This window comes from Pleurodeles waltl, chromosome 6 (genome assembly GCF_031143425.1).
Source record: "Pleurodeles waltl isolate 20211129_DDA chromosome 6, aPleWal1.hap1.20221129, whole genome shotgun sequence".
In the NCBI taxonomy this organism is placed as follows: domain Eukaryota; kingdom Metazoa; phylum Chordata; class Amphibia; order Caudata; family Salamandridae; genus Pleurodeles; species Pleurodeles waltl.
In genome coordinates this window covers 1,130,207,534-1,130,234,889 of record NC_090445.1, presented here as the reverse complement: position 1 = coordinate 1,130,234,889, position 27,356 = coordinate 1,130,207,534, and the positions used below count along the sequence as shown (strand labels likewise).

The 27,356-nt window shown below is 44.7% G+C and overlaps 1 protein-coding gene and 1 pseudogene across 4 annotated transcripts in view; one reads left to right on the top strand and one right to left on the bottom strand.

The window, feature by feature from the left end:
- The window catches only part of LACTBL1 (lactamase beta like 1), a 694,216-nt gene that overhangs the window by 395,115 nt on the left and 271,745 nt on the right, over positions 1-27,356 (top strand). For all 4 annotated transcript variants that reach the window (XM_069240319.1, XM_069240318.1, XM_069240321.1 and 1 more), the window contains one exon: positions 19,183-19,327. In XM_069240319.1, the coding sequence (XP_069096420.1) occupies positions 19,183-19,327 (145 nt within the window). The remainder of the gene's footprint in view (positions 1-19,182; positions 19,328-27,356) is intronic.
- LOC138302102 (protein canopy homolog 3 pseudogene) lies at positions 2,603-3,416 on the bottom strand (annotated as a pseudogene).

Here is a 27,356-nt window from a genome sequence, read left to right as displayed (position 1 = left end):
TTTGTCCAATTATTCTTGTGAATGACCCTTCTCTTTCCTGGCGGCTGGAGCCTCGAACGGTCTTTCTCTGAATCACCATCTGATAGAGAATTCATCTAGACTCAATATTTTCCTTCAGCTTTCCGGAATCTGCTTTTTCGAGTATCTTCTCAGAGCTTTAGTTACCAATTCCATCACCAGGATCCTATTTTCTGGGCAACTGTTCACTTAATAAATTCATTTGCATTACAATTAATATTATAATGGGCAAAGGTGGGTGTTGGATTTGGCCTTGTCTGCAGAGCTACCCTTACGCATTTTGCCTTTGCCCCTCCTGTTTTGTCTGAATTTATTTTTTATGGTGTAGGACTCTGTGCACATTATCACTGCTAACCAGTGCTAAAGTACTTCCTTCCTAAAACATTGTAAGACTGTCCTAAACCTAATTGGCACATTTATTTTACTTATATGTCCCTAATTTATTAAACTATATGGTATTCGGGGCCTAGGAATTACAAGCTGTTAGTGAGCCTGCATCTCTCATTGTGACGCGCACTAAAGTAAGACTTTTAAACTTGTTTCAGGTCTGCCACTGCAGCCTGTAGTGTGGTTTTAAGCTGCCATTTCGATGTGGCAAAAAAATGTTTTGCCAGGCCTAAACCTTCCATATGTAAATCTTACTGTAGGTCCTAAAGGCCCATAGACTGGGTCTATTTCACTTAAAAAGGTGGGGCATGTAGTGTTAGGTTTTACATGTCCTGGTGATAAAAAAAACCTACATCTTTTTTTCACGCCTTTAAGGCCTATTTCTCCCATTTGATAGAATTGGGTCATCTTTTTACATTTTAATAAGTGTTAATGTTTGACTCGGAGCAGGTATAAATGTCATGTTTGGACTGAAATGAATTGTAATTTTAAATCCTAATTTAAAATGTCAAATTTTAAGTCACAGTTCTGAAAATAACACTTTTTAGAAAGTTGATTTTTTTTGCCCTAATTAATTGGAGCCTGCTGCTAGTGTCCTGGGTCACATAACTGTGAATAGCTCTGCTGCTGGGGTTTGTGTATTCATGGCTGTTCATTAATATAACCTGATGGTGCTTTTTACTGCAGGTTTTCAGCGCATCCAGTAGCTGTAAAGGTCCCCCTCATTAGCCTTTGCTCGAGTGTGGAGCACTGGGAGAGTCTTTTCACGGGGGACCGCATCCTTCTAAATATATGAATTTCTAGGACACCAGAGATGCCAGAAACGCTGCTGGGGACTATGACTCCCAGGAAGCATCAATGAGGTGCTGCAAGGAGACCAAAGCTTGCTAGGAGGAGGCAGGGCTGCAACTGTCATCGTGCAATATAGTGCTTACCAGCATCCTGCTGCACGGGAAAGGAGATTTAAAGATTGTCAGATGTCCTCTTAGTGGGTAACACTTCTGTGGGATTATGGACTGGCAAGGAGAAAATATATCCCACTTTACACATACACCAAAAGGGGAAGCCTTAAGCGGGATAGATGTGACATATAATTTGCACTTTAGTATAGACTTGGAAGGTTAAGGCACCCTCAATCCACCTACACTGGTTCGGTGGGTCAGAGGTAGTATCATAGATTTCATCTTACTTTAATCAGGCCTTGTAGCTACAGCAGTTAGGTATGAAACTTGCTCCCCCATATTCAGCAACCATAACCCCGTTACCATCAGTTTCTCTTTCCTCCGGCAAACAAAAGCCAGTCCCGGGAATAAACCCCCTGCTACAATATTCTCTGAGTAAGGGCGTTGAAGTGGGACAGCATAGAGGTTTATTATTATACATTTTTGCAGTATGCAATCATCTTAAAAATCCATCTTAGCGATTTCACATTTTGAAAAGGTACAAAGAGCAGAGAGTGACAGCGAGTTTAAGTTAAGCTCTGTAGACTGGGAGGCAGGGGGATTCAAAGGAGCAGGAACAGGTCAAGAAACGCTGCTTAGCATGAGAAAATGGAAGAATACTGCAGGGTCCAGGGAGTGTTGATAGAAAAACATGTCCATACTCCTAATGCTCACTAAGGTACTTCACCTCAGACAGGGCAAGAAGAGCGTAACATAAAACATCAAAAGGATGTTCCAGGAACTTAAGCAAATAATCTTTTGTCGACATGTAGAGATGGGACGCCAAGGAGAGAGGAAAGGTTCAGGGGAGCCCCATTCAGTGTACGCTACAGCACCCCACATCACACATACCTGCAAGCTTGATCAGGAAAGAGCTCAGAAAGGCTTTGCGAGCTCAGAGGAGGATACTGTGGTCCCAAGACACCTTCATGCACCAGTACAAAGCTCTGGGTGGCGAAGTTACCTTATTTCAAGAACAGCTGACCTGCATGGTTTTAACAGTTTGCTTTAGAGTCAAATAAAGAAACGTGAAAGGCTTGCGACGTAGGCATGAATAGCGCACTGCACAAAGCAGACAGCAGGGCCAGGCTCACTTCGCTTAGCACTTGGGCATTTCAGCTTTTCCCAAGAATGCAGCGTGCAGGAGAGCCCTCTGCCAGCTCTGCTGGACCCCCGAGGTGGTGCCAGAAACCAGGCAGAGTGGTCTCTGTGAGGGTCCAGTGAACAGCTATCCAGTGAGCTCTGGGGCTGACAACTCAGAGATCATCGCTGGGGCTGTGGGGTAGCGGCACCTTCTCTTGAACCGCTTCCTTCTCCTCATCGGAGGTCGCAGACACATCTTCGTCAAGGCTGGTCACCGCTTTCCTCCGCTTACTCTTCTCCGTTTGCTCCACATCTTTCTCTTGCTTCTCACTTTTCTTTTTCTTTTTCTTCTTCTATTCTCCCACCGCAGCTGTGTCTCCTTTCCTTCCGCTCCATTTGTCGTCCAGACACTCTTGATCTTTCTCTTTTAGCACATGATTTGCGCATAGAAACTAGGCGAGATCCTTCTCCTGGTGGTTTTTGTACCAGTCTTCAATCACGTCTTCGTACTTCCTCCACCATGACATCGCACTGCTTCTTAAGATCAGCCACCTCTGCAGACGTCTCATTCCATAGCTCGTACGGGATGTCCATCACCACCTTCACCCCCTTGTGCACCAGCTTATGGAGGGTTTCAAAGGCTTCTGACAATCCCTTTGCGAATCTGTTGCACCCTGTTCGCTCCTTATGCAAGTTGTACACCAGCAGGCATTTGCAGATGTTCTCAGTCACCTCAATCAGACGAATATCTGATTTGGTGTACTTGATGCCACTGCTCTTGCCATCCATGAAGCCATATTTTGTGTCGATGACTTCCTTTGTCTTCCCGGTCTCATCAAAGACAGATTTCAGCTCCACGGCCACATACTTGCAGACTTCGCACTTGTTGGGCAACTTCACCCAGTCGCCCTCCTCCGCCCCGGAGGCCCCCAGGGCGGTGAGCAGCAGCGGCAGCAGCGGGGAGGCCATGGCGGGTGTCTGGAGCCTGGACAGTCCCCGCCTCCACAGCTGCAGCATAGTCAAGAACGTTTTGTTAATGATATAATAATCGGTAGGTATGAGGATATAATTTGCTGTTTGTCCACCTAAGCTGAGCCAGATATAGTTTTTAACAGTTTTGTGAAAGTCTATAATACGGTCTCTCGCATGTTGACCAGAGAAAGATACTGAAGGATCCCCTAGCACATAAATGGTTTAATTCCCATTGCTCTGTCACCCTTACAAATTTTAAAAAGAAGCCACTAATTTCTATACCTTTCAACATCACCGCTATCAGGAAAGCCATGAATAAGTATTAAATGGTCTTAGAGAAAAGAAGGGAAAAAATTAGAACTAAAGCCTCGGGAGAAAGACAGTAGAGCATTGTGGGAAATTGTAAACCAACCCTTTTTTATTGATCATCCAAACTCCATTTTGGAATTCCATATTCTGGCAAACGATTGGGTGCTCTACTTTTTCAATGTATTCGTTAGGCAAAATCTCTCCGTCTGGTCACCCTTAATAACAAATGTACTCCGTGCTGGTTTAAGAGGAGGACCAATTAAATCATGGATGGAATCAATAGCTGTGCCGATTTAAAAAAAAAGGGTACAGAAATTCCCCGGCCTCTTACATCCTATTTCATTATGAGATTCCTCTGTTAAAATTTTAGGGCATGTAGTCTTAAGCAAGCTGGAAGACTGGGCTGAAGCTAACTCTTCTTCTTCTAAGGTGCAATATGGATTTTGGCCAGGGCTTGGCACAGTCAAACAAGCTCTTAACCATTCTTTGCTAAGAGGGAAATATGTCAAGGCCAGGAGAGGTGCTTTACATGTGGCCTTCATGGACCTCTCCTGTGCTTTTCATCTAGTTGACAGGAGGAAGCTCTGGGTATTGATGGAATCGGCAGGAATTGAGCCCCCCCTGTAAGATCTCCTTAAATGTCTGCAATGGGATACAACCTTAAAGTGTGCCCAAAATGATGACTGTACTCAAGCAATACAGGCAAGTTGAGGGATAAGGCAGGGATGCATTCTAACCTCCTTCCTATTTTTATTTTATATTAATGCTCATGACTCGGTGCTAGGTAGGAGTGGCAAGGATGTCCTTAAAAATAGGGTCCTGTCCAGTTCCCATTCTCGTTTGCCCAGACGAAGCAGTTCTTATTGACTAACGGTTTACATGCACTGATAGATTCTTTTAATGATTTCATAGGAAACCTTAACTTAAACGTTATCCACCAGGATCCTTTATCATGACATGTGGCTCAAAAAACACTCAATCGAGCAAAATATTCTATTGGGGGTACATTAATTGCTAAAGTATCACATTTTAATTATCTGTAAATTTTTTGACGCCAACATCAAATGGGACACGTTACTTACAGAGAGGGCCCAGAAGTTTACAGTCGCATGCGAAGCGATCTTTGGCTTCACAAAAGAACTAGGCCAGAAGCCAATTAGAGATGTGATTCTGCTGTACAAGAGTATATGCCTCTCTGTATTTGTGAGTTACGCCTCCCAACAAAATCCCTCAGCTGCTCCTACATTCCCCATTCTCATGGTGATCTCGAACAATAGTAACTCCAGATAGATGGGTACAGTTCAGGTGTATGGGGTTATGCCAACCCTGGTAATCTGCAGTTCCATGAAAAAAGGTATTGTGTATGCTACTGGCTATCCCTAAAACCACTGCAAATTATATCTCACACTCAGAACTCGGCCTGCCCTATCTTGAGGACCAAGTGAAAATCACCCCCTTCCTCTTGTGGCTTAAATTGTGGCCCTCACCTGAGACCTGTTTTTCCCATTTGGTACTAGAAGATTGCCTTACCTTAGATAATATGCCATCAATCCCATAGCTTACTTATGTTAAGAAAGCCTTCCATGACCTTAGCAAAATTAATCTCTTCAACTCTCCTTGCAGTATTGGCTCTTACACCGCAGAGGAGGTAAGGTCCATGTTTTTCAAACTCTGCAACGATGCCAGAATAGCAAGATCCATAGAAATGGATTCCATCCTTCGCTATGTGTGGATCTTGATCTCCGAAGGGCCAGAACCATACTTAATGTGGGTAATTAATCTGGAGTATAGATTTTATCTTGCATGTTTAAGACTAAGCATGGTGCACTTTTTGGTTGTCTTTCCAATAACGGGCACCTGGTTTACCTTATTCCCTTGTTGTCCTTGTAATTCAATTTCCCAACAATCCAGAATGTACTTTATGCTTTTTCTGCACATTTATAGCATTCTGTCGTTACGTTTCTTACGCCTAATCTTACACCCAATCTTACGTCCCGTGAAATACAGCATCAAGAATCTCAAGCAGTTTGGTACTCCGTTATCAGTTATATCTGTTTTACGCTAAAGATCAGAAAGAGGTATGCCTCCTCTAATGGTTAAAATCATGATATCTTCCCTTTGACCACCACTGAGCTTTATTTTTTAGTATACAAACTGGAACTCTTATGCCTTGCTCCTTTAATATAGTACATGCATTGTATTCTTTTATGACCTTATCTTTTACAATTGACCTTGTCCAATTTATTGATTTAATGTGTGGGACCCCACCTTTTTTAATTTTATCTGTAAGACTTAATACTTAGTTCTTAAATTATCCTCTTTATGGTTTTTTAAAGGTTTGTAATAGCACAATTTTCTTATGACAAGGGGGCCCAAACGTTCTTTTCCATTAATATAGTGGACCCTACTTGAGGTTTTTGTTGACTGAAACCTGTTTAGGGAGCCTGTAGGAGGCTGGACTGGCTTGTAGTGAGTACCTAGGGGTACTTGCACCTTGCACCAGGCCCAGTTATCCCTTATTAGTGTATAGGGTGTCTAGCAGCATAGGCTGATAGATAATGGTAGCTTAGCAGAGCAGCTTAGGCTGAACTAGGAGACGATGAAGCTCCTACAGTACCACTTAGTGTCATATGCACAATATCATAAGAAAACACAATACACAGATATACTAAAAATAAAGGTACTTTATTTTTATGACAATATGCCAAAAGTATCTCAGTGAGTACCCTCAGTATGAGGATAGCAAATATACACAAGATATATGTACACAATACCAAAATATGCAGTAATAGTATTAGAAAACAGTGCAAACAATGTATAGTTACAATAGGATGCAATGGAGACACATAGGGATAGGGGGAACACAAACCATATACTCCAAAAGTGGAATGCGAACCACGAATGGACCCCAAACCTATGTTACCTTGTAAAGGGTCGCTGGGACTATTAGAAAATAGTAAGGGTTAGAAAAATAGCCCACCCCAAGACCCTGAAAAGTGAGTGCAAAGTGCACTAAAGTTCCCCAAAGGACATAGAAGTCGTGATAGGGGAATTCTGCAGGAAAGACACAAACCAACAATGCAACAACGATGGATTTCCAGTCGAGGGTACCTGTGGAACAAGGGGACCAAGTCCAAAAGTCACAAGCAAGTCGGAGATGGGCAGATGCCCAGGAAATGCCAGCTGTGGGTGCAAAGATGCTGCTACTGGACAGTAGAAGCGTAGGTTTCTGCAAGAACGACAAGGGCTAAAGATTTCCCCTTTGGAGGATGGATCCCTCACGCCGTGGAGAGTCGTGCAGAAGTGTTTTCCCACCGAAAGACCGCCAACAAGCCTTGCTAGCTGCAAATCATGCGGAAAGGGTTTTTGGATGCTGCTGTGGCCCAGATTGGGACCAGGATGTCGCCAATTGCGTCAGGGGACAGAGGGGGCATCGAGCAAGACAAGGAGCCCTCTCAGCAGCAGACAGCACCCGGAGAAGTGCCAGAAACAGGCACTACGAGGATGTGTGAAACGGTGCTCACCCGAAGTCGCACAAAGGAGTCCCACGTCGCCGGAGAACAACTTAGGAGGTCGTGCAATGCAGGTTAGAGTGCCGTGGACCCAGGCTGGACTGTGCACAAAGGATTTCCGCCGGAAAGCACGGAGGCCGGAGTAGCTGCAAAAGTCGCGGTTTCCAACAATGCAGTCTGGCGTTGGGAGGCAAGGACTTACCTCCACCTAACTTGGACTGAAGAGTCACTGGACTGTGGGAGTCACTTGGACAGAGTTGCTGGATTCAAGGGACCTCGCTCGTCGTGCTGAGAGGAGACCCAAGGTACCAGTGATGCAGTTCTTTGGTGCCTGCGGTTGCAGGGGGACGATTCCGTCGACCCACGGGAGATTTCTTCGGAGCTTCTAGTGCAGAGAGGAGGCAGACTACCCCCACAGCATGCACCACCAGGAAAACAGTCGAGAAGGCGGCAGGATCAGCGTTACAGAGTTGCAGTAGTCGTCTTTGCTACTATGTTGCAGTTTTGCAGGCTTCCAGCGCGGTCAGCAGTCGATTCCTTGGCAGAAGGTGAAGAGAGAGATGCAGAGGAACTCGGATGAGCTCTTGCATTCGTTATCTAAGGAATCCCAAGAGACAGAGACCCTAAATAGCCAGAAAAGAGGGTTTGGCTACCTAGGAGAGAGGATAGGCTAGCAACACCTGAAGGAGCCTATCAGGAGGAGTCTCTGACGTCACCTGATGGCACTGGCCACTCAGAGCAGTCCAGTGTGCCAGCAGCACCTCTGTTTCCAAGATGGCAGAGGTCTGGAGCACACTGGAGGAGCTCTGGGCACCTCCCAGGGGAGGTACAGGTCAGGGGAGTGGTCACTCCCCTTTCCTTTGTCCAGTTTCGCGCCAGAGCAGGGCTAAGGGGTCCCTGAACCGGTGTAGACTGGCTTATGCAGAAATGGGCACCAAATGTGCCCATGAAAGCATTTCCAGAGGCTGGGGGAGGCTACTCCTCCCCTGCCTTCACACCATTTTCCAAAGGGAGAGGGTGTAACACCCTCTCTCAGAGGAAGTCCTTTGTTCTGCCATCCTGGGCCAGGCCTGGCTGGACCCCAGGAGGGCAGATGCCTGTCTGAGGGGTTGGCAGCAGCAGCAGCTGCAGTGAAACCCCGGGAAAGGCACTTTGGCAGTACCAGGATCTGTGCTACAGACCACTGGGATCATGGGATTGTGCCAACTATGCCAGGATGGTATAGAGGGGGCAATTCCATCATCATAGACATATTACATGGCCATATTCGGAGTTACCATTGTGAAGCTACATATAGGTAGTGACCTATATGTAGTGCACGCGCGTAATGGTGTCCCCGCACTCACAAAGTCCGGGGAATTGGCCCTGAACAATGTGGGGGCACCTTGGCTAGTGCCAGGGTGCCCTCACACTAAGTAACTTAGCACCCAACCTTTACCAGGTAAAGGTTAGACATATAGGTGACTTATAAGTTACTTAAGTGTAGTGTAAAATGGCTGTGAAATAACGTGGACGTTATTTCACTCAGGCTGCAGTGGCAGGCCTGTGTAAGAATTGTCAGAGCTCCCTATGGGTGGCAAAAGAAATGCTGCAGCCCATAGGGATCTCCTGGAACCCCAATACCCTGGGTACCTCAGTACCATATACTAGGGAATTATAAGGGTGTTCCAGTAAGCCAATGTAAATTGGTAAAATTGGTCACTAGCCTGTTAGTGACAATTTGAAAGAAATGAGAGAGCATAACCACTGAGGTTCTGATTAGCAGAGCCTCAGTGAGACAGTTAGTCATAACACAGGTAACACATTCAGGCACACTTATGAGCACTGGGGCCCTGACTAGCAGGGTCCCAGTGACACATACAACTAAAACAACATATATACAGTGAAAAATGGGGGTAACATGCCAGGCAAGATGGTACTTTCCTACAGAGCCCCACCATAATGCATTCTGACATCATTATGTGCTTGTTGAAACTGTCTTTGAATATATCATATATCATACTATGAATGGTCAGTATTGTAACAACTGTTCTTCTTTTATGTGCTATGTGAATGTTTTTATGTGTGCTTTTATGGTCATTATTGACCGAATAAAGAAATAACTGACTGACTGTATTCCTGCCAGACATTGAGACAAAGGGGACTGGCTGTAGGCAGGATGAGCCATTCTGCCTGAATGGCATGAAGCAGAGATGCCCCTGACCTACTTACACTTCAAACTGCTAGCCTTCAACACTCCTGACACCAGCCTTTATTTAACCCAGACTTCTTGGAGCCTTGGCATGGGAAGGGAAGAACTTCTCAGAACTAGATGTGGGGGTAGCCCAGGATGTCCCAACACTTCAAGGCCTGGCATTGGGTATAACTATTGGACCATCAGAAACACTCTTCAGTAAACTCCAGAACCTGTGAAGCCTTCAGTCGGACTACCTCGACTCCATGAGGACTGCCCTGCTTCTACCAAAGAATTGCCCTGCTGCTTGAAGGCCTGCCTTGCTGCTTGAATGAAAACAGACTACCTACTTGATCCCAGGCACAACAGAAGTGACCTCAAGGGGTAGTTCGCTGGCCTTCAGGGATATAACAAGCTCAAGAGACCTTGAACCCTACATCAGGAATCAGCAGGAATGAGTCCCAGCCCCCACATTCTGAACTCCAGATCCTGTACCACTGGAAGTGGTGTTAGAGGTGCTGTTCCTACCAAACCCTTAATTTAGAATATTGTTCACCAAAAAGTGCCCTGAGAACTAAAAAAAAGACTAGAAACTACCTGCCAGCTGGTCAACCCAAGGCACATCGCTGGTCAGCCTGACTTCACAGTAGCTCATACAATGTTCTTCTCCAGAGCAGCAAATTCTGTTCAATATTTTCGACTTTCGAAAAAGTAACAAAGTCTGAAGATAAAATCTTCACTGTGACTCTGTCCAACACCACCTTCCTGTCAGACACTGTCCGCTGCCATGCCCCACTGAACTTTTAGGAACAACTTCGAAGTTCAAAGGTAAGCTGGCGCCAGGCCCAATCCACCTCGTGTACTTGATCAGAGCTCCATTGAGGTCAGCCTTAACTGTTGACTTGCCATGACCTTGCCTGACAAGATACCAATGGTTGGAGCTTTGAAATTTGAGGAGCTATTTTGCAATAAAAACTTTAAAACTTCATAACCCAGGTACTATTGATTGGCTTTAACTTGGTGTCGATTTATTTAATAAAAGTGACTCTATCTAAATTGGTTTGGTATTATTTTATGTTGTGTTTTCACTTTGTTACTGTTTGTCTGCTATATAAATGCTTTCTAACATTGCCTGTAGGGTAAGCCTTGATGATTTTGTGGCAAGCTACCTGAGGGTTAAGCACAGGTTAATTTAGTGACTTTTGTGGTTCACCCTGACAAGAATTCTGGTTGTTGCTTGAGAAGGCTTCTGATCTCCCTCAACTAATAATGTGATTTCTTACAGTGGGCGTGTGAGGGGGGCAACACTTTCTCTACTTTTGCGCAAGTCCTACCTACGCACTTTACTTTTCTCTGGCTGCAATGGCGGGGAGGGGATGATTTCACCTGACATTCAACAAGACAGCAGGGTGCAACTAATCTCCAGTACTTGGGCCAGCCAGGTAGGGGTCACTGGATAAAACGTCTCAACCCCTATCATTGGTCAAGGCAGCAGGTGCATTAACTCCCCTCCCCTTTGTAATGGCGGAGAAGGAGGTAGCAAAAACAAAATACCCTGCACCTTGGTAAGGCAGAGGGACACACAAGACTCCCCATGTGGGAAGGCCTTTTTTCAAATTTGGACGTGTCCTTTGTGAAAAGCAATGACAAGATCAGCAGAGGTTGGCAGTCTCAAGGCTGCACCTTTTTTATTGTTTCCAAATATCAGGAAGACTAGTGAGTTTGAAGCACTCATGTGCATTTTCCAGAAGAACTGACAGTGCAATATCCAGAATGTTCGTTGTTAATGGAGCATTATCTGTTCTTTAAATATTACAGGTATTTTAAATGTATTTTCAGAAAACGTAAGTCAGCTAAAATGATACACACTATCACTACATAATCTTATAGTCATTAGTTTGAGGTGAATTGTTTCAATATCAACCTACAGCTGTCCTTGAACATGACATACAAAGAGATAGGTCTGTATTTTTAGTGGGGGCAAACAGATGTGGAAAAGAACATTAATTGTCACATTGGTCATGTAATTTATGAAGTAAAAGTTGATATACGTTATATAATTTGTGATGTTAGCGACTAATGTGAGGTCATGAGCAGTGCCTTGGAGGCTGTTGGCTTAGATCATCATAATAGGTGAGTTGCAATGGTATTTGAGTTTTGAATTGTAAAAGAATGTCCCATCAAACTGGAGTTTTTAAGAATATGTTTTTAGGTCTGGCATTAGCCAAGACATTTCGATTTGACAACAATTATATGTATAATAATATAAAAAATATATGTATAGTATACCTACCAGCGTTCCTCATCTACTGGTCTATTGTTTTTTCATTCACAGCCTGCTTCCACCCACTACAGCATACAGCAAAGGGCAGTGGGTCAGACTATTTTAGCTACTGGCTAATTTCACTTTGAGTGACTGCATTTTGCTCTTTCAAAAAGTAGTTACCTTCAGTGCCAGGTTTTGTTTAATATTTTATTATTATTTTAGTGTTGCCTCTGGTTTTAGAGCCTGGTGTGATAGCAGAGTACTTTCTGCCTGCTGTTCTTGAGCACATGGTACATTTCAGTTCTACCTGTTCCTTGCTAATGCTGTTTTAGATTGCTATGGAGTAACCTTTGTTTATCCGATTGGTTCTTTTTCACAGCCTACCAGATTGTGTCTATTTGAAACTGATCTTTTTTAAGGTATCCTCTTTTTAGTGTGCACGCAATAAAGTGCATTTATAGCTGAACTCCTGTATGTTTTGAGGGTATGTATTTTAATAGAGGTTAACAATAGAGGTATGAACCAATTTAGTCTGTATGTCCACCTAGAATTTCTTTCTAGTTTGCTTGTAGTGCTCTTGCATGGCATGCTTGTATAGTCATTTAACTATGATATTACTAATTGGAGCTGTGCTGTATAATCTATCTATCTATCTATCTATCTATCTATCTATCTATCTATCTATCTATCTATCTATCTATCTATCTATGCAATATCTATCTAGCTCACAAGCCTTCTATTTATCTATCATTCCAAGCCTCTCGATCTATTTGTAATAAGGATTTACAAAAACATTAAAAAAAGAATTAACAAACAAAGGAACTAGGGTGTCAGGCAATGCTGCACCTATTGGCTTCTTTTAGGTCTTAGACCTTGTGGTTTTACTAAAGTTATATGTCTATGGGTTTTCAGCCAGACTTTATTCATTAGTCTGTTTTTGTGTCATTCCCATTTTTCTTCCAACGACTTTAGCCTGCATCATGCAGCAGTGGGTTCAGGCTATGTCAGCCATTGGCTTAATTCACTATGAGTTTTGCCATGCTGTTCGGTCACAAGTAGCACATCCACACACAAAGTAGTTCCTTTTACAGCTAGGTACTACTACTCGTATGACGTTCTAAGCTTCATTTAGCTTAGAGTTTCCTGGTCTGACTGCTGCCAGTGCACAATGGGCATGGACCTGATCTTCAGCTATTGTTGGGCATGTTCTGCACTCATTTCTCCTCCACTCAAGCCCAACTGAGCAAGCAAATATGCCATGATGGTTCTAGGCACACAGCTTGCTGTGCAGCGAATTATGTTATCTTCATTGGCATGTGTAATAAGTGATTGTTTTTGTGTCTTACCTGCTCCTATTACTCAAATTCAAAAATCGTAACTGAAACAGCCTTCATGCATACATAGTAGACCTGTGTTCAGGGCATCAACTTTGGCCACAGCCTCTAGAGCATGACCTACAGCCATGCACAGTAGATTCTGGGGGGAAAGGGGCAGGCATGGCTTTTAGCCACTCCACTCATGCCATTGTCCCTACCCAAAAATCCAGCACGGTCTTCAGCCATGCTCTGTATCTAAACCACTAACCCCAGGTCTGCAGGACTGATCTTCAGCTATCTCCAGTGGGAACATGGTACATCTAACGGCCTCCAGTCACACTCTGAACCCAACTTCACCTGTGCACAGTGGGCTTTGTCTGAATGGGAACTTCAATCATTCAATGTCCCTTATGTACCTGCCCCCAGAGTATGAATGATGTATTAAGAGGGATTAATCTCTTTGCCTGAGATCACAAGTTAGCAGCATAGACCATATTGCACCCCATACATTTCAGCTCAAAGAAAGTTGGGGTGTACTTCTGCATTTTCTATGAAATTTCAGGTCAATGCTATTGTTGGTAATTCCTCATATTATTTGAAGCTATTTCTCAGGACCAGCGCTTTGTGTTCCCAAGGTCAATTGGCCGCAATCATTCACCCGGTAGTATGCACCAGGCTGGACTATTGCAGTTCTTTACATTTAGGTACTTTTCAGCGAGGCTCTTAGGCAACTGTAGGCAATAGAAAACTCCCTCAGCTCAGACTACGCGGAAGGCACCTAATAGACCACTGCTTTGGATGCCAGTTCATCCTTGGGTTTGATTTTAAAGATTTGGCAGTAATCCACTGGCTTGTAAAATGCGACAATACCAGACTAGTTTCAGTAAGACTTTAATTTCTGTGCATCAATTAGAAAAAGAGAGAGATGAAACATTAATATTACATTTCTCTGTTGACAAATCTAAAAACAAAGTCCTAGAGTAAGCAAAGGGCCTTATTTAGAGTTAAGCAGAGAGCAAGCTCAGTCGAAATGAGATGGGTATCCAATCCACTGTGTGTGTGTCATAGGCTATAACGAACTTGTAATACTGCAGACGGGACATTCACTCCTGAACTATTTATTACCCACGCAGCAGGAGCATTACTTTTGAAGCTGTTTCATGATCAGAAAAGACATATGCCTGTTTAAAAGCATACATTATTACATACACGTCACAAGTACTACATTGTACCAAAAATAGTAAATGTTGTAGGTGTGTCACTGCAACAAGGGAGGCACTGCTTCCCAGAATACTGAGCTAGGAGAAATAATGTAATTATAATATTATGATACACAGATGGCATTTGGTGCTAGCTGATGGTGCTAAAGTATTAACTTTCAAGCGCCTAGATATCATTTTGATTTGTTGTACAAAACATCAACCCTATTGCCCTTCTTTCAACCCCTCACCCCGTTTACCCTGGGCCCTAGTTACCAATAGTGCAGCAGGTGCAGTGGTACCAGGACTTAGGAGTGTGACAGGTCCATTGAACCTCAAATACAGCTGCTTTTTTAATTCTAATAATCTATGGATGGGATGAGCCTGGGTTAATCTTCTATGCTTGAATTTGGCCCACTCCATGTTTGCTACATCACTTCAGTGAGCCCAAGGTGCCTCCTCACACAAGGTTGAACACTTCGTAAGGTGCAACAGCCCACTTTCATCACTGCGGACCAATGATTGAGGTATTTTGATGTTTTCAGGAGTGGTGCATGACTCACAAAAATACCATACCAGATGGTTCCAGATGAGAACGCAGGGTAGTGCGAAGACCAGTCGGTGAAACAACCACACCAGGGCAAGCGGATAGCTGAGGCTAAAGAGTAGAAACAACTTTTGATAGAGGTAGAGATGCATGGTGCATGTTGGGATGCAATGCTCACTGACAACCACATGGCTACTGCTGCATGTACCAAGCAAATGCTAATATCCTGTGGGAACAATTATTTCCCTGCACACCGGTGCCCATTAGAGGGCAAGTGAGTATGAGCATGGGCTCACTGATGCCTGGGAAATCGGAAATCAGAATGTAAGAGCAGAGCTGTGTGTGTGAGGTGGCATCGTCTGCTCTACTCTACTGATTACATCACCTTCCCGGGACCCTGATTGAGGTCTCTGTCACAGAGCCAGACAAGAAATGTCTTGCATCAGTCTTTCACTTAAACACTGAGATCCAAATTTATGAGAATTTGAAGCTGGGCACCGCAGCAAGTCATCTTGCTGCACTGCCCTGTGTCAATAGGAAAAGGCATGAATGCGCCATATCTATGTGATACAGCACATTCCTGTTCCTTTCAACTATACTGGCTCCATTTTGGCTGCCTAGCGCCAATGCTGGCATCCTTGCCGGTGTCCACATTTTTGGCAGGATTGTTTTTGTGCCGAAAGGGGCACCTTCCTGCACAAAAACAATCCAAGGAGGCTTTTTACTCTTTCTGTGTGTGCTGCAGAAACATTGAGGAGAAATTAAGATATTTCTCCTCGTTTCAACTTCCCTGGGTATACGTCCAATTTTGGTGCATCCCCTGGTCCACAGACTCTTGCAAATCTGGGGATGCATCAAAATCCATGGGTGTTCCATGGGAAAACCCACTGCAAAGCCCATGCAACAACGCAGAGTAAAGCAATGCAGTGATTTGCACAGCCTTGCCTTATTCCATATCTATGAGGCCATTCAAAGCCACACAAAGTGCTTTAGCGAATTCCAGCATGAAAAGTATGCCAACAGTTAGAGCCCAGAAGACCATGTAATAACCATCATTTGGCATAGCTGATGTTGCATAGGTGAACCCAGCAGGTCTCAAGGCTGCCACACCGAAGTCCCTTTAGCTACATAGAGCTTTACCTCATTGTATCCCTAAGAGAGGGACAGTTTCCTGAGGGATTCATTAGGAAGAGAGCAGAACACGTACAACCATTATTTCCTTATTTTAGTTTGGGGTCGGCCAGTGTCTTGAGGAGACCCGAGGTCACAAACTAGCACTGCATTGGTTTTATTTCACCCATTAGAGGTGGAGGTCGCCATAGCAAAGACCATAGTCCGGGAGCTCACTCAGGCTTGTTTTGATGGCCCTGTTTACAGGGGCACTCATATAGTTCAAACCGTGTTGTCTCCCACCTCACTCCCACTCTTCAAACCAGGACCATGCAGGAGCTGAGTGAGAAATGGGATAAGATGCAGCAAGTCAGCTTCCCCACAAGCATGGCAGTGAAGTGTGCTGGATAGGTGGTTAGCTGTTTGGGGCCACAATTGCTGTTGGGACCCCAGCATCAATGCCACAAGTGTGCTGCATGGGGGAGGGAACCTACTTCCAAACAGAGATGTGCTAGTGGGTGTCTGGAAAAACAAGATTAAAAAAATGAGAGCTGAGTAATTGTGGCCAAATCAAAGAGGTTTGAAGGCTCACAAAATAAACCAGTGTGGGCTTCTACAAATGTATATATTGGACCATGGCGCCCATCAAGGGGAATAGCATTGCAGAGGTGGTTTTCATATGTCAGGAGGCCACCCAGGAGCAATGGTAGTCTCCCCGTAGGAGCCATGCATCATGTGCCTCAACAGGATGACAACATATTGAAGACCTCATTTACAAGGGGCCTGAGCCACTGGATGGTTACTTTTTATGACGCATCACTGGCACAGGCCTCTCAATCAAATCTATGAGGCAACGCAAAGCCACCCTACATCAAGGAGACATTGCATGGGCATTGCAATGGCTTTCCCCTTGCAACAACAATGGTCTTTAACACACTCCCAGATTTACAAGGATCTGTAAACCTGGGAATGCGTCAAACCTGTGCGCCGCCCATGGGAGGCGTAATGAGGAGAAATAACTTTATTTGCCCTCGTTTTTTCCTCTTTCCACGTGTGTGCTGCATTCTACAGCACACACAGAGGAAAACACATCCACTGACTGTTTTTGTGCAGAAAGGTGTCCCTATCTGCACAAAAACAATCGTACCAACTGTGCAGACACTCTTGCACAATGGTGCAAGGATGCCTGTGTTGTTGCTTGGCACCAATTTGTGCACTGGCTCAGGGAAGCGCAGCAAGAATCCTTGTTGTGCTGTCCTGCACCAAAAGGTAGTAAATGAGGCCATGAGTCTCTAAGGGTCCAGCAAGAGTGAACGTGGGAAAAGTTTCATCGAAGACAAAAACTTCAAGAGCTACGACTTTTGTTTAAAGGCTCTAGGTCATGGCACTTTGTTGTTCGGTTCTCTAAGGTTGGTAGGTAACCATGTTCATGAATTAGTACAATGTTTTAATGGTATTTTGTGTTATTTCAAGGTCAATGAGTATTCTTGGTACAAAAGCTAAATTCAATTTTTTTTGCATATTTTCTAGCAACACTGAATATTTTATGATGTTGAAATGTGTAATTGACATTGAAAGTTTATGTTCTGCAATTGTGTAATATTGTGGCACCTTAACAAAGCCAGCATGTCTCCTGCATTATTGCTGCGCCTCCATGTCTGCTTTAGGCACATTGGGTGGGTACTTGTGTTTTTACTGGTTTGGGTTTGCTGGTGCACAGACTGTTAGAGGCAGCACCATTGTAAGGGGTGCAAGGTAAATCTATGGGATTACTTGACCTATGTCACATTTCGTTGGTGTGCACCCTCTGTTACTGTCAGCGGCTAGTAGGTGCCCGAATAGGTATTTTCATTTGTCAGTCTGTATATATTTGTTACTTTTTACACAGTATTTAGTTTTGCATTAAAAAAAGTATTTTTCTGCTACAAAAGAAAAAGCACCAACTGAACAGTGATTTATTATTTGTTGTATTGCTGAATTCTAAAGGGCCTATTTATGGAGAATTGGTATAGGGCAGTGCTGCAAGTCTTCTTGCTGCACTATCTTATACCAAAGTGAAAGTGCAGGAATGCATCCTAGTTATGTAATACAGTGCATTCCTGTCCTTTCACCCTGCGCGGGTGCAAAATTGGCTGTCTAGCCCAAACACAGGCATCCCTTGCACCATGGTGCGAGGGTGTCTGCATTGCATGCAGGATTGTTTTTCCCACAGAAAAATGATCCCAAGAGGTGTTTTCCTTCTTCTCTGTGTGCTTCAGGATGCTGCACACATGAAAAGAGGAAAAACAAAGCAAAATAATAATATTTCTCCTTGTTACGCCTCCCCTGTGGAGGCATAAGGTTTTGACGCTTCCTCATGTTTACGTGATTATGTAAATCTGGGACAGCGTCAAAACCCATGAGTGTTGCATAGGAAAACCCACTGCAGTGCCCATGGAATACCTCCTGGGTGCAGAGTAAGGCAACACAGTGACTTGCGCGGCTTTGTCCCACTCTATACCTATGAGGCCATGCAAAGCCACGCAAAGTGGCTTTGCGTGACAACAGAGGCGTGGTTGAGAGGTCACTTTTTCTGACACTCTGGCAGTTCAAGTCCCTCATAAATAACTCGCTAAGCCTCTAGCCCATGTCAACTCCCCTGTATAAGAACTAGACAGTTCTACCTTGCTATCATGAGAGTCAAGTACTAAAAAGGGGTAGTTAGGAGTCTGCAGTACTAGTATCCCAGAGCACGAGGGAGGAAAGGCACAAATTGTTACAGTTGTGATAGTGCTGGGACCCTTCGAACTGTATTTACCTAAATCAATATTATGACACCAATAATAATAATATAACTAATCTTCTTCTTCTTCTTCTTCTTCTTCTTCTTCTTATTATTATTATTATTATTATTATTATTATTATTATATTTGTGATACATCCAAAAGAATGGATGAAAATCCCAAAAAAAGCTAATTCAAATGTATCTGAAACTTACTGAGATATGAAACAGGATAACAATAATAATAATAATAGCTCCCTAATTTGTAATAATATCAAGAAATAATAGCTATTATTATTATTATTATAATAATAATTATTATTATTATTATTTCTTTGATATCTTGATATATTTTTTAGATACATTCATATGACCATTTCTTTATGAGGTCTATTCTTTCTTTAAATAATGCATTTTACGAACAAAATTACAATCATTACCAGAATGAACTGAGATCTACTATGTGTGTTTAAAAAACTATTTTTCCAGAGTGTAATGCAATCTTCATTGTTTTTTGCAATGAAATTTGAGGACGGCGCACACTATATGGTATACCTTGACACATGCTCCTCATTTGTTTATTTGTAGTCAACTCCCAGGAGGAGGGGTCTCCGCAGGGCATCCATGCCTGTCATCAAATGGAGTTACCTGGGATTCGCCTTCTTCTTCTTGCTGTCCATGACCATGACGGGGCTTTTCGTGTGGCAGTACAAGCTTCCTAAACTGGAAACAAGTGAGTATGGAACACAAAGACACTCATAAACAGAATGTTTAATCCAAAGTATGAGGAATCATGATATAGGATTGCAACAAATGCTTTGTATCCCTCATGCTTTTTTTACATTTCAATCACACATTTCAACACGTTAATCAAAACAACTATATAGTTTCTTAGGTAATGTAAGGTTAACTTTATTTCCCTGGATAAGTAGAAACTCCGAAGATACAAGGTATAACCTCCAACCTTTCCATAAATCATGTCTACTTCAACAAAGAATGCCTGAGCTTAGCCTCACTCTAGGCCTCATTTACAAAGCCTTTGCGCCACCTTTGCATCATTTTTTTTAATGCAGCTGTGAGGCAAGCCGTACTTTACACTGCTCCACATTTACAAACTGACGCATTGGGCGCAATGCGTCACTTTGTAAAGCCTTGCATCACATTATTCCAGTGCCAGGTATAATGTATAGCCCTGGGCTGAGTAAACGGAGTCCAGCTTTGCAGAATTCCGTGGAGTTGAAAAAAAACTCTGTGGAATTCCACCAAGCCAGAGTTCCGTGGCCCGTGGAGTCCTCCTGAATGCACCCATCTCGGAAGGGCTAAGCAGGGTCAGGACTGGTCAGCAAGGCCCGACCCTGCTTACCGCTTTTGAGATGGGCACATTCAGGATGGCTGTAGGTAGTGAAAGCTACCGTTTCCACCCTCTTCTGCACTGACCTGTCCTGTGTGCAGTGCACATGGGACAGGCCAGTACACAAGAGGCCTCAAACTGCAGCTTTCTTTCACTGCCTGTGGCCCTGGCCAGAATTTAGGCCAGGGCCACAGGCAGGGAAAGCTGCCAGGCCTGTAGTGCACAGGCCTGCCCCATATGCACAGCACACGGGGCAGACCGGTGAACAAAGACCTCAAACAGCAGCTTTCTTTTACTTCCCACGGCCCTGGCCTGAATTCAGGCCAGGGCCATAGGCAGCAATAGCTCCCAGACTGTTGTGCACCAATGGGCAGGCCGGTGCTCAAGAGGCCTCATACAGCAGCTTTCACTGCCTACGGTCCTAGCCGGAATTCAGGGCAGTAGGCAGCGAAGGCTGCAGTTTCAGTCCTTTTTTGTTCACCAGTGTGCACAAACAACGACACAACAAAGAAAGAGATGAGGCCCTATCTCGGTCTTCCCTGGGGTTCTCTTCTCCTTGTCTTCCGACGGCAACGAAAAGTCCTCTCCAGGGGCTACCTCCCTCCAATGCTCTGGTGCGTGCCGTAGCCCAGTTATGGGCTGCACAGCGCAAGCGCAGACTGTCTGTGCTTGTGCTGCGCAGCCCCTACTGGGTTGCAGCACGCACCAGGTGAGCTCCGCACCGCTGCTGGACTAGCTGGGTTTTTTGGACTACTTCACACTTCAAACAGAGTTCGAAGTTCTGAAAACTCTGTTAGCTCTGCCAGTGGAGTGAAGCTCCCCGCACACTCCTAATAATGTATGAAAAGTAGGTGTTTCCACAGGAAAAGCCACGCAGGATTGAAGCAGTGAAATTTACAAAATTTCTCTACATCATTCTGCGACTTCACTGCGTCAGAATTTTACCACATGCTCAGAGCAGACATAAAACTGACACATGGCTTTTGTCAATGGGGGCCCCTTGGCATTCCTGGTCCAGCAATGGGTGAGTTTAGCACCACAGATGCGTCAGAATTTCTGATGCATCTATGAAAACGTGCGCCATGGAGCTCTTTATTTTAAATACAGTGCATCCACTGCATCATTAGGGGGGTCGTAGAGCAGCAAAATAAATCTGATGTATCAGATTCTTGTAAATGAGGCCCTCTGTGTCATAAATTTGCCTACTGTAGGTAAAGTCCAAATTACTTCTCTCCCATACACTCAAATGATTTGTAGACTCCTGAAATGACCTCAGCAAATTGTGAGGACACATATGGACATGATATAACAGTACAATATTTGTTCTTTTGAGAAATGTAAAAATTATGAGTATATAACCTCATATAATATAGAAGCAATGGCCTACTAGTAGGTATGAACCTCCAAGTCTTACTACTTTTCTTAGCTCATAAAAGAGAAACAGTTTGGTATAGGTATGAACACAATACATTGTGAACAATGCACCTTGCATTACAACAGTTCGCCACATGTTGCATATTCTTGTTCTTTCAGGAACGTATTTAGGGTTGTTAGTATTCATATAATTGCCATTGAAATTTGTGTCTGAATCTTTAAACATTTTTGCCTGATGCACACATGCTAGGAATAGTTTAGGCAGTATACTTGCAGGTGGATGTTAAGTAAGAAAGTTGTAACAAACCATCTTAGTAGAGCAGTCTGAATATGGCTAGTGTATTTACAATAGCCTTGATGTGTTTATTGACTTCTGGGTGATTTGGAAAACCTCTGAATTAATTGAAAAAAAAGGTTAAAGTGACGTTATAGTTAGGTAAGGTACTATCGTTTTAGGTTACATTTAAGACAAAACTATAAATTAACTGAAAAAAACATATCAAAGTGACATTATAGATAGGCATTGTAATAATATGAAAACTATTGTTTTAAAACACAAAATACACTGAAAATCACCAGTTTTAGTTTACTGAGCTAACGATAACTTACACCCCCGTCATGCACTACTTATGACCTAATTTATTACATTAGTCAAGACATGTTAAATTACATAATTGACGACACCACGGATGGCATCTCAAATGTCATCATTGATGGCATCACTGACAACATCATACAGTCATTGTAACACCACCATATAGGGTTTGTGGCCTTGAAATAAATCACCACACTACACCAGGTGTGAACTATTTTCTTTTCACCCACTTAAATACTTTTCATGACCCACATTTATAAGTCAAGAGGTTGACAGGTATACATTTGTCACTGTAAAGGCACTTTTCGTCAGGCTCTATTGGCTAAACTCTGTGGTTTAGTAATGTTTAGTTTAGTAATGAGATGGATACCATGGCGTATGTTCCTAAAGCCACACTTATTTTCTTCATTAGGTATTTCAACAGTGTTAACAGCGTGTTACAGATAGGGATTGATATCTCGCATTATGGGCTAAACTTCAATCTTCATGCAACAGTGGAAATATAAACATATAGTATTTGAGTCACATGTCATACAAATAAGCCACCGGTTGAAAATTGTCAGCAATCATCACAACGCTAAATATTGGAGGAAAAAAAAGGAGCACATCAAGAAAAGAAAGTAATCAACATGGCATAACTATACATCTGTCCACCATGCCACCATTCGGTCCGGGAGTTTTCCCCAATGGTAGTGCCTGCAAGGCCTTCGTGGTCTCATCACATGAGATGGGGGCATCTAGCTCAGCACCGTGCTGAGGAAGAAGAGGTTCCCATTCGCAGGTCTTTAGGTATTCATCAATTACTGATTAGGGGCTTCCTCCCTGGCATATAGCTGTTGGTAAAAGGTGTGAAAAGCCTGGCGTTTAACTTCCTCCCAATGTACCCACTCTCCCTCAGTAGATCTTATTCGATCAATACGGGCCTTACGCTGAGATCAGCAGAGTCACGCTGAGAGAGAGTCTTTTTTATTGCCTCCCTCATAAAAGCACTGTTTAAGTGTCAGGAGGGCATGTTCTGCTCTGTTGGTTCTTTGTGCCCTGAGTTAACCTCTTAATAGAGCCAGCTAGTGTTTGTTGCGATGAGTGGGGTGTGCTTTATCCTGTTGTTCCAGGGTGTGAATGCCTGACACCAAGGTGTTTTCAACCAGACGGGCTTCCCTCTTCCCGCAATAGCTACTGTGGTGATTACACCCCATATGGTGGCTTTGAACCCATTCCACATGGTGTGCAGTGACTTATCATTTTCAGTGTTGAATGTAAAGTAGTCCTTTATGCCTGCACGAATGTCATTGATGTTAGCTGGGTTGTACAGGAGGGCAGGGGAAGGTGCCAGTTTAATGTATGTCCTGTTAGATTGGGGGAGGGTGACTAGGACAAAGCTGTATGTGCATAGTTTGAGATTGATATGTGAGATATTTCAGTGTTGTCTAGAAGAGAAAGGAGAACGGGGGTGATAAGATTTAATTAATGCGGGAGTATGTGGCACTTAAATGGGAGTCAAAGGAGTAATTGCGGGAGTCTGGGTGTTGATGCCGCTAGTCATCAATCAAGCCCAGTTCTTGTATGTTTTTGTTTAATTGATCCAACATGGCGCCAGCCGCGTGAGAGGTGGTAGTGTGACAGTCGATCAACAGATCCCATACCAAGTTGAGGTTGTCTCCCACCACTATGTTGCCAGTGACTCCCCCTAATTGATTATTTAGGACCTTGCGAAGGTACGTGTCCTGTCCAGTATTTGGACTACATATGTTCAAAAGTGTAAGCTTATGCCGATTTTGGGAAAGGTGTAGGCTGAGGTTCAGCCTTCAGGGTCACATACAACCCTGGTGATGTGTGAACAAAAGGATTCCTTGCATAGTATGCCCACCCCTTTGGTTTTCTTGGCTGTATAGGCCCAATGACAGACAGGGTATAGTGGATGTGCCATTCATGATCTATCTATGCACCTTAGGTGAGTCTGCTGCAGGAACAAAAGGTCGGGATTGTGTCGAAGGATGTATCCCCAAATTTGCTTGCACTTATTGGGAGAGTTCAGGCCTCGGATATTAATGGAAAGCAATTTAGTTCCCCGTAGTCATGGGTTATAGTTAGTGAGGGATAAGCTCCCATCTACCTCCCCCAAAGGCGTTGGGCCAAACTGGGCAAAGAAGTGGGATAAGCCCCCAAGAGCCATGTGAGTACAAGATGTTAGGTGAGCAAGGGGGCCAGGCCACCTCTGTCCAGAGTCACCATGTCAGATATTCATGACCGCAAGAGCTCTCTCTGCTCCTGGTCTGCGCCACTGCCATAGAGCTCAGATTAGGGGTGGAAGTGGAGAATGTGGCAATTCTTCCCATAAGGCTCGGTTGTGGGGGTCAGGGGGTATCCACAATTTTGGAGGGAGGAGACGAGGTGCGATCCAGGCTTTGTGGGTGTTGAATGTTGTAGTTTTTTGCTTTCCTCTGGGATGCCTCATCTGCACGAGGTTTCTTGCAGTGAGGGCCCACGGTCTCCCTGGAGGGTTTCAGGGGTGTCCTAGGAGATGAGGTTTCCCCGTCTGGGGCCTCTTCAGAGTTTGCATGTATGAGATTGAGTAGCTTCTGTGCTTCAGAGAGGGATCTCAGATATCACCTCTTCCCCTCCAGGTCGAAGATGAGAGCAAACGGGTGTCCCCATTGGTAACAGATATCCCTGCTGCGTATGTGGTCCGTGACCGGTTTTAGTTCCTTTCCATGGCGAAGGGTAAGGTGGAGAGGTCTTGATATAATTGAAAGATTAGCCTTGAAAAGTCAGACTGGACGGCATGCGTACTGCCATTTCGCTTCCTTCTTGGTGAATTAGAGGACCCTCACTAGGATGTTGGTGGTGTATTGGGTCCTCTAGATGTGAAAGCCACCCTGTGGGCTCAGACCAGGGCAGGGAGCTGAGCCCCAGAGTCCCCCTTAATAGAGTGGAAGAGGACCATGATGTCTGTCCTTTGTGCTTCTTTTGGGATACCTTAAACGCGTAAGTTATTTCATCGCTTTCGATTCTCAAGATTTTCTTGTTTGGATTGCAGTTCTATGTTCTGTTGTTCCAGGGCATTCACACATCTCCAAAGGAACTCCTGGTCCTCTGATCTAGCATCTACTGTGCACTCGGGGTCAACTACTTGACTCCTGATCTCCGTTGCATTTTGGCGTACATCTTTTATGAACAGTTTGAGGTCATCTTTAAGTGATCCTGTTTCTGTGCGAATTTCCGGAAGGAAGCTTGCTAGGATGTCCTGTGTGACATTCATCGGTGCAGGGGGGTCGTCCCGGTAGTCAAAGGCCTCTTCAGATTTCTAGGTTCCCATTTTAGGAGGCTTATTCCATTGGGAGGAGATGGCGGTCTCCTTTTCGGGTTTGTTGCGTGGCATACTGAGAGTCCCAGTCTATGCGTGAGGAGAAATCAAGGCGGTCGCTGTCTCAGAAACCTAGGAGGTTTGATTCACAGGGCCCCTGCCACCAGATTCCCCCACATGAGAGGGGGTGATGCAAGGAGAAGTGAGCAGCCAATGGCTAGGACATCAGGCAGGAGCAGGACATGTAAATGGGTCCTCGGCTCCCTGGAGGTTACGCTTGTCATTTCCTTTTATGCTTCCCAGTTGAAGTTCCGGGAGGTGAGACTTACTTTTTTGTGGGTGCCCTGCTGGGGACCAGGGTCCCCGCCCCAACTCATGTGTGCACCAGAGTCCCGCGCTGGAGTCAACTCACATTTGTAGTACCCCGGTGCCTACCCCACTGATCATGGAAGGTAGGGCCCAGGGGGAGACCCGCCGGTCCAATGTTCAAGGAACAGAGCACCGGGGGTGTGCCAGATGTCACATGCCGTCCAGGTCCACAGGAGAGTGACAGTTCCTACCTTCGTGTGGAGGTCATCGACACCTGCCCAGGTGCAGGTCCCTGGCAGGTCAGCTGAAGCAGTGCTTTGGGGGGGCATCCCCGCAAGTCAATCACCTCGGTTCGGTGCATGGGGTCCAAGTTTCTAATGGTCTGAGGGCCAGCTCAGGGTAGTAGACAGGTCCAGGAAGGCACCACTGGGGCCCCGGCAGGCAGCCGCCACCCAAAAGACGACGACGGCCCAAAACCAGAAGCCCCGAGCACCCAGGTATCAGTTTCCTCGCCTTGTCCTTCGCGTCCCAGAGGCACCAACAGTCCCAACGAGCTGTTCCGCTCCAAGAAAACCACAGAAGGCTCTGGTGTGCCACTGAGGGGGGAGGGGCACAGAAGCACTGTGGAAAATCTCACCATGCAGTTGCCCCCCCCTTTGCATAGGTCTCCAGGTGCCCAGAGTGGGGTCCGCCCCTCACATCACAGCCCAGCGACCGCATCCATGTGGCCACTGCGCCGTCCTCACTGTCCAAGGCCCAGGGTTGCCCCCTTTCCAAGATTGCAGCAAGGAGGGGGCTAGTAGGCCTCCTCCACAGTACAGACCTTTGGGTCACTCCCCGTACTTAGCATGATGAGCCATTCCGTCCTGGCATAGCCAAAGCAGAGCCAAGGACAGGAGCTTCGTAGGCCACAGTGGCCAGAAGAAAACGGCGGCCACAGGACACACAGCCGCTGAAACACAGCCACCTCCAGATGGAGGAGAGGCATCTCCACTCCACAATCCTCCACCCTCACAGCAACAGTACGGGGGTATTGAGCCGCTCCTGCTGCCCTGTTTTATTTAGGTGGCGGCAGATGTCAGTGTGGTGCTGGAGAGCTCAGGATTAACGCCTCACACCATCTTGCACTTGGCCATGCCCCACGGCCACGATTATTACAACAGTGAGAGATAAACAACCTCTGTATGGGAAACCCATACATTATTCATTATTACATTCTACATTATTCAAAAATGTGGAATGTCCCAAAATATTTAGAAAAGTTTTGGAAATAAACGTCCACACTTTATAAATGTTCTTGCTAAATAGAATTTGTCTTTAGCAGTGTATTATAACTATTCAATATGGGAATATGCCAAATCCACTGATGGTTTATCTATTGTGAGCAGAACATGTGACCTGTGAGAAAACGGGGCTTGTTACAAAAGCCCTCTCACTTTTTGCCCTCATTTGTAACTGATACTGGTGTTTTCTGACTCTAATTGCACCTGGACCCTGCTACCCAGGTCCAGGGCCTGTGTTCTGATTAAAAAGGTATGTGAAAAATAGGCATATTTATAACTGGCTCCGACAACCTACCTGTAAGTCCCTAGTATATGGTAGGGTATGTAGGTTTAGGGACCCCAATGAAGTTAGAATGCCCCTGGGTGCACCACTGTGGTGTCTGCTGTCATTTTAAAGGCACGCCTACCTTGCTGACTGCTTTTAAAATAAAGTTAAGCCCAAATTCGATTTTGGAAATAAAAGTACTTCCACAGTCTTAAACTACCTTATATTTATGCATGCCAACACTAAGCTCTGCCCCAGGTGCTCCACCGGTTTGGTGCAGA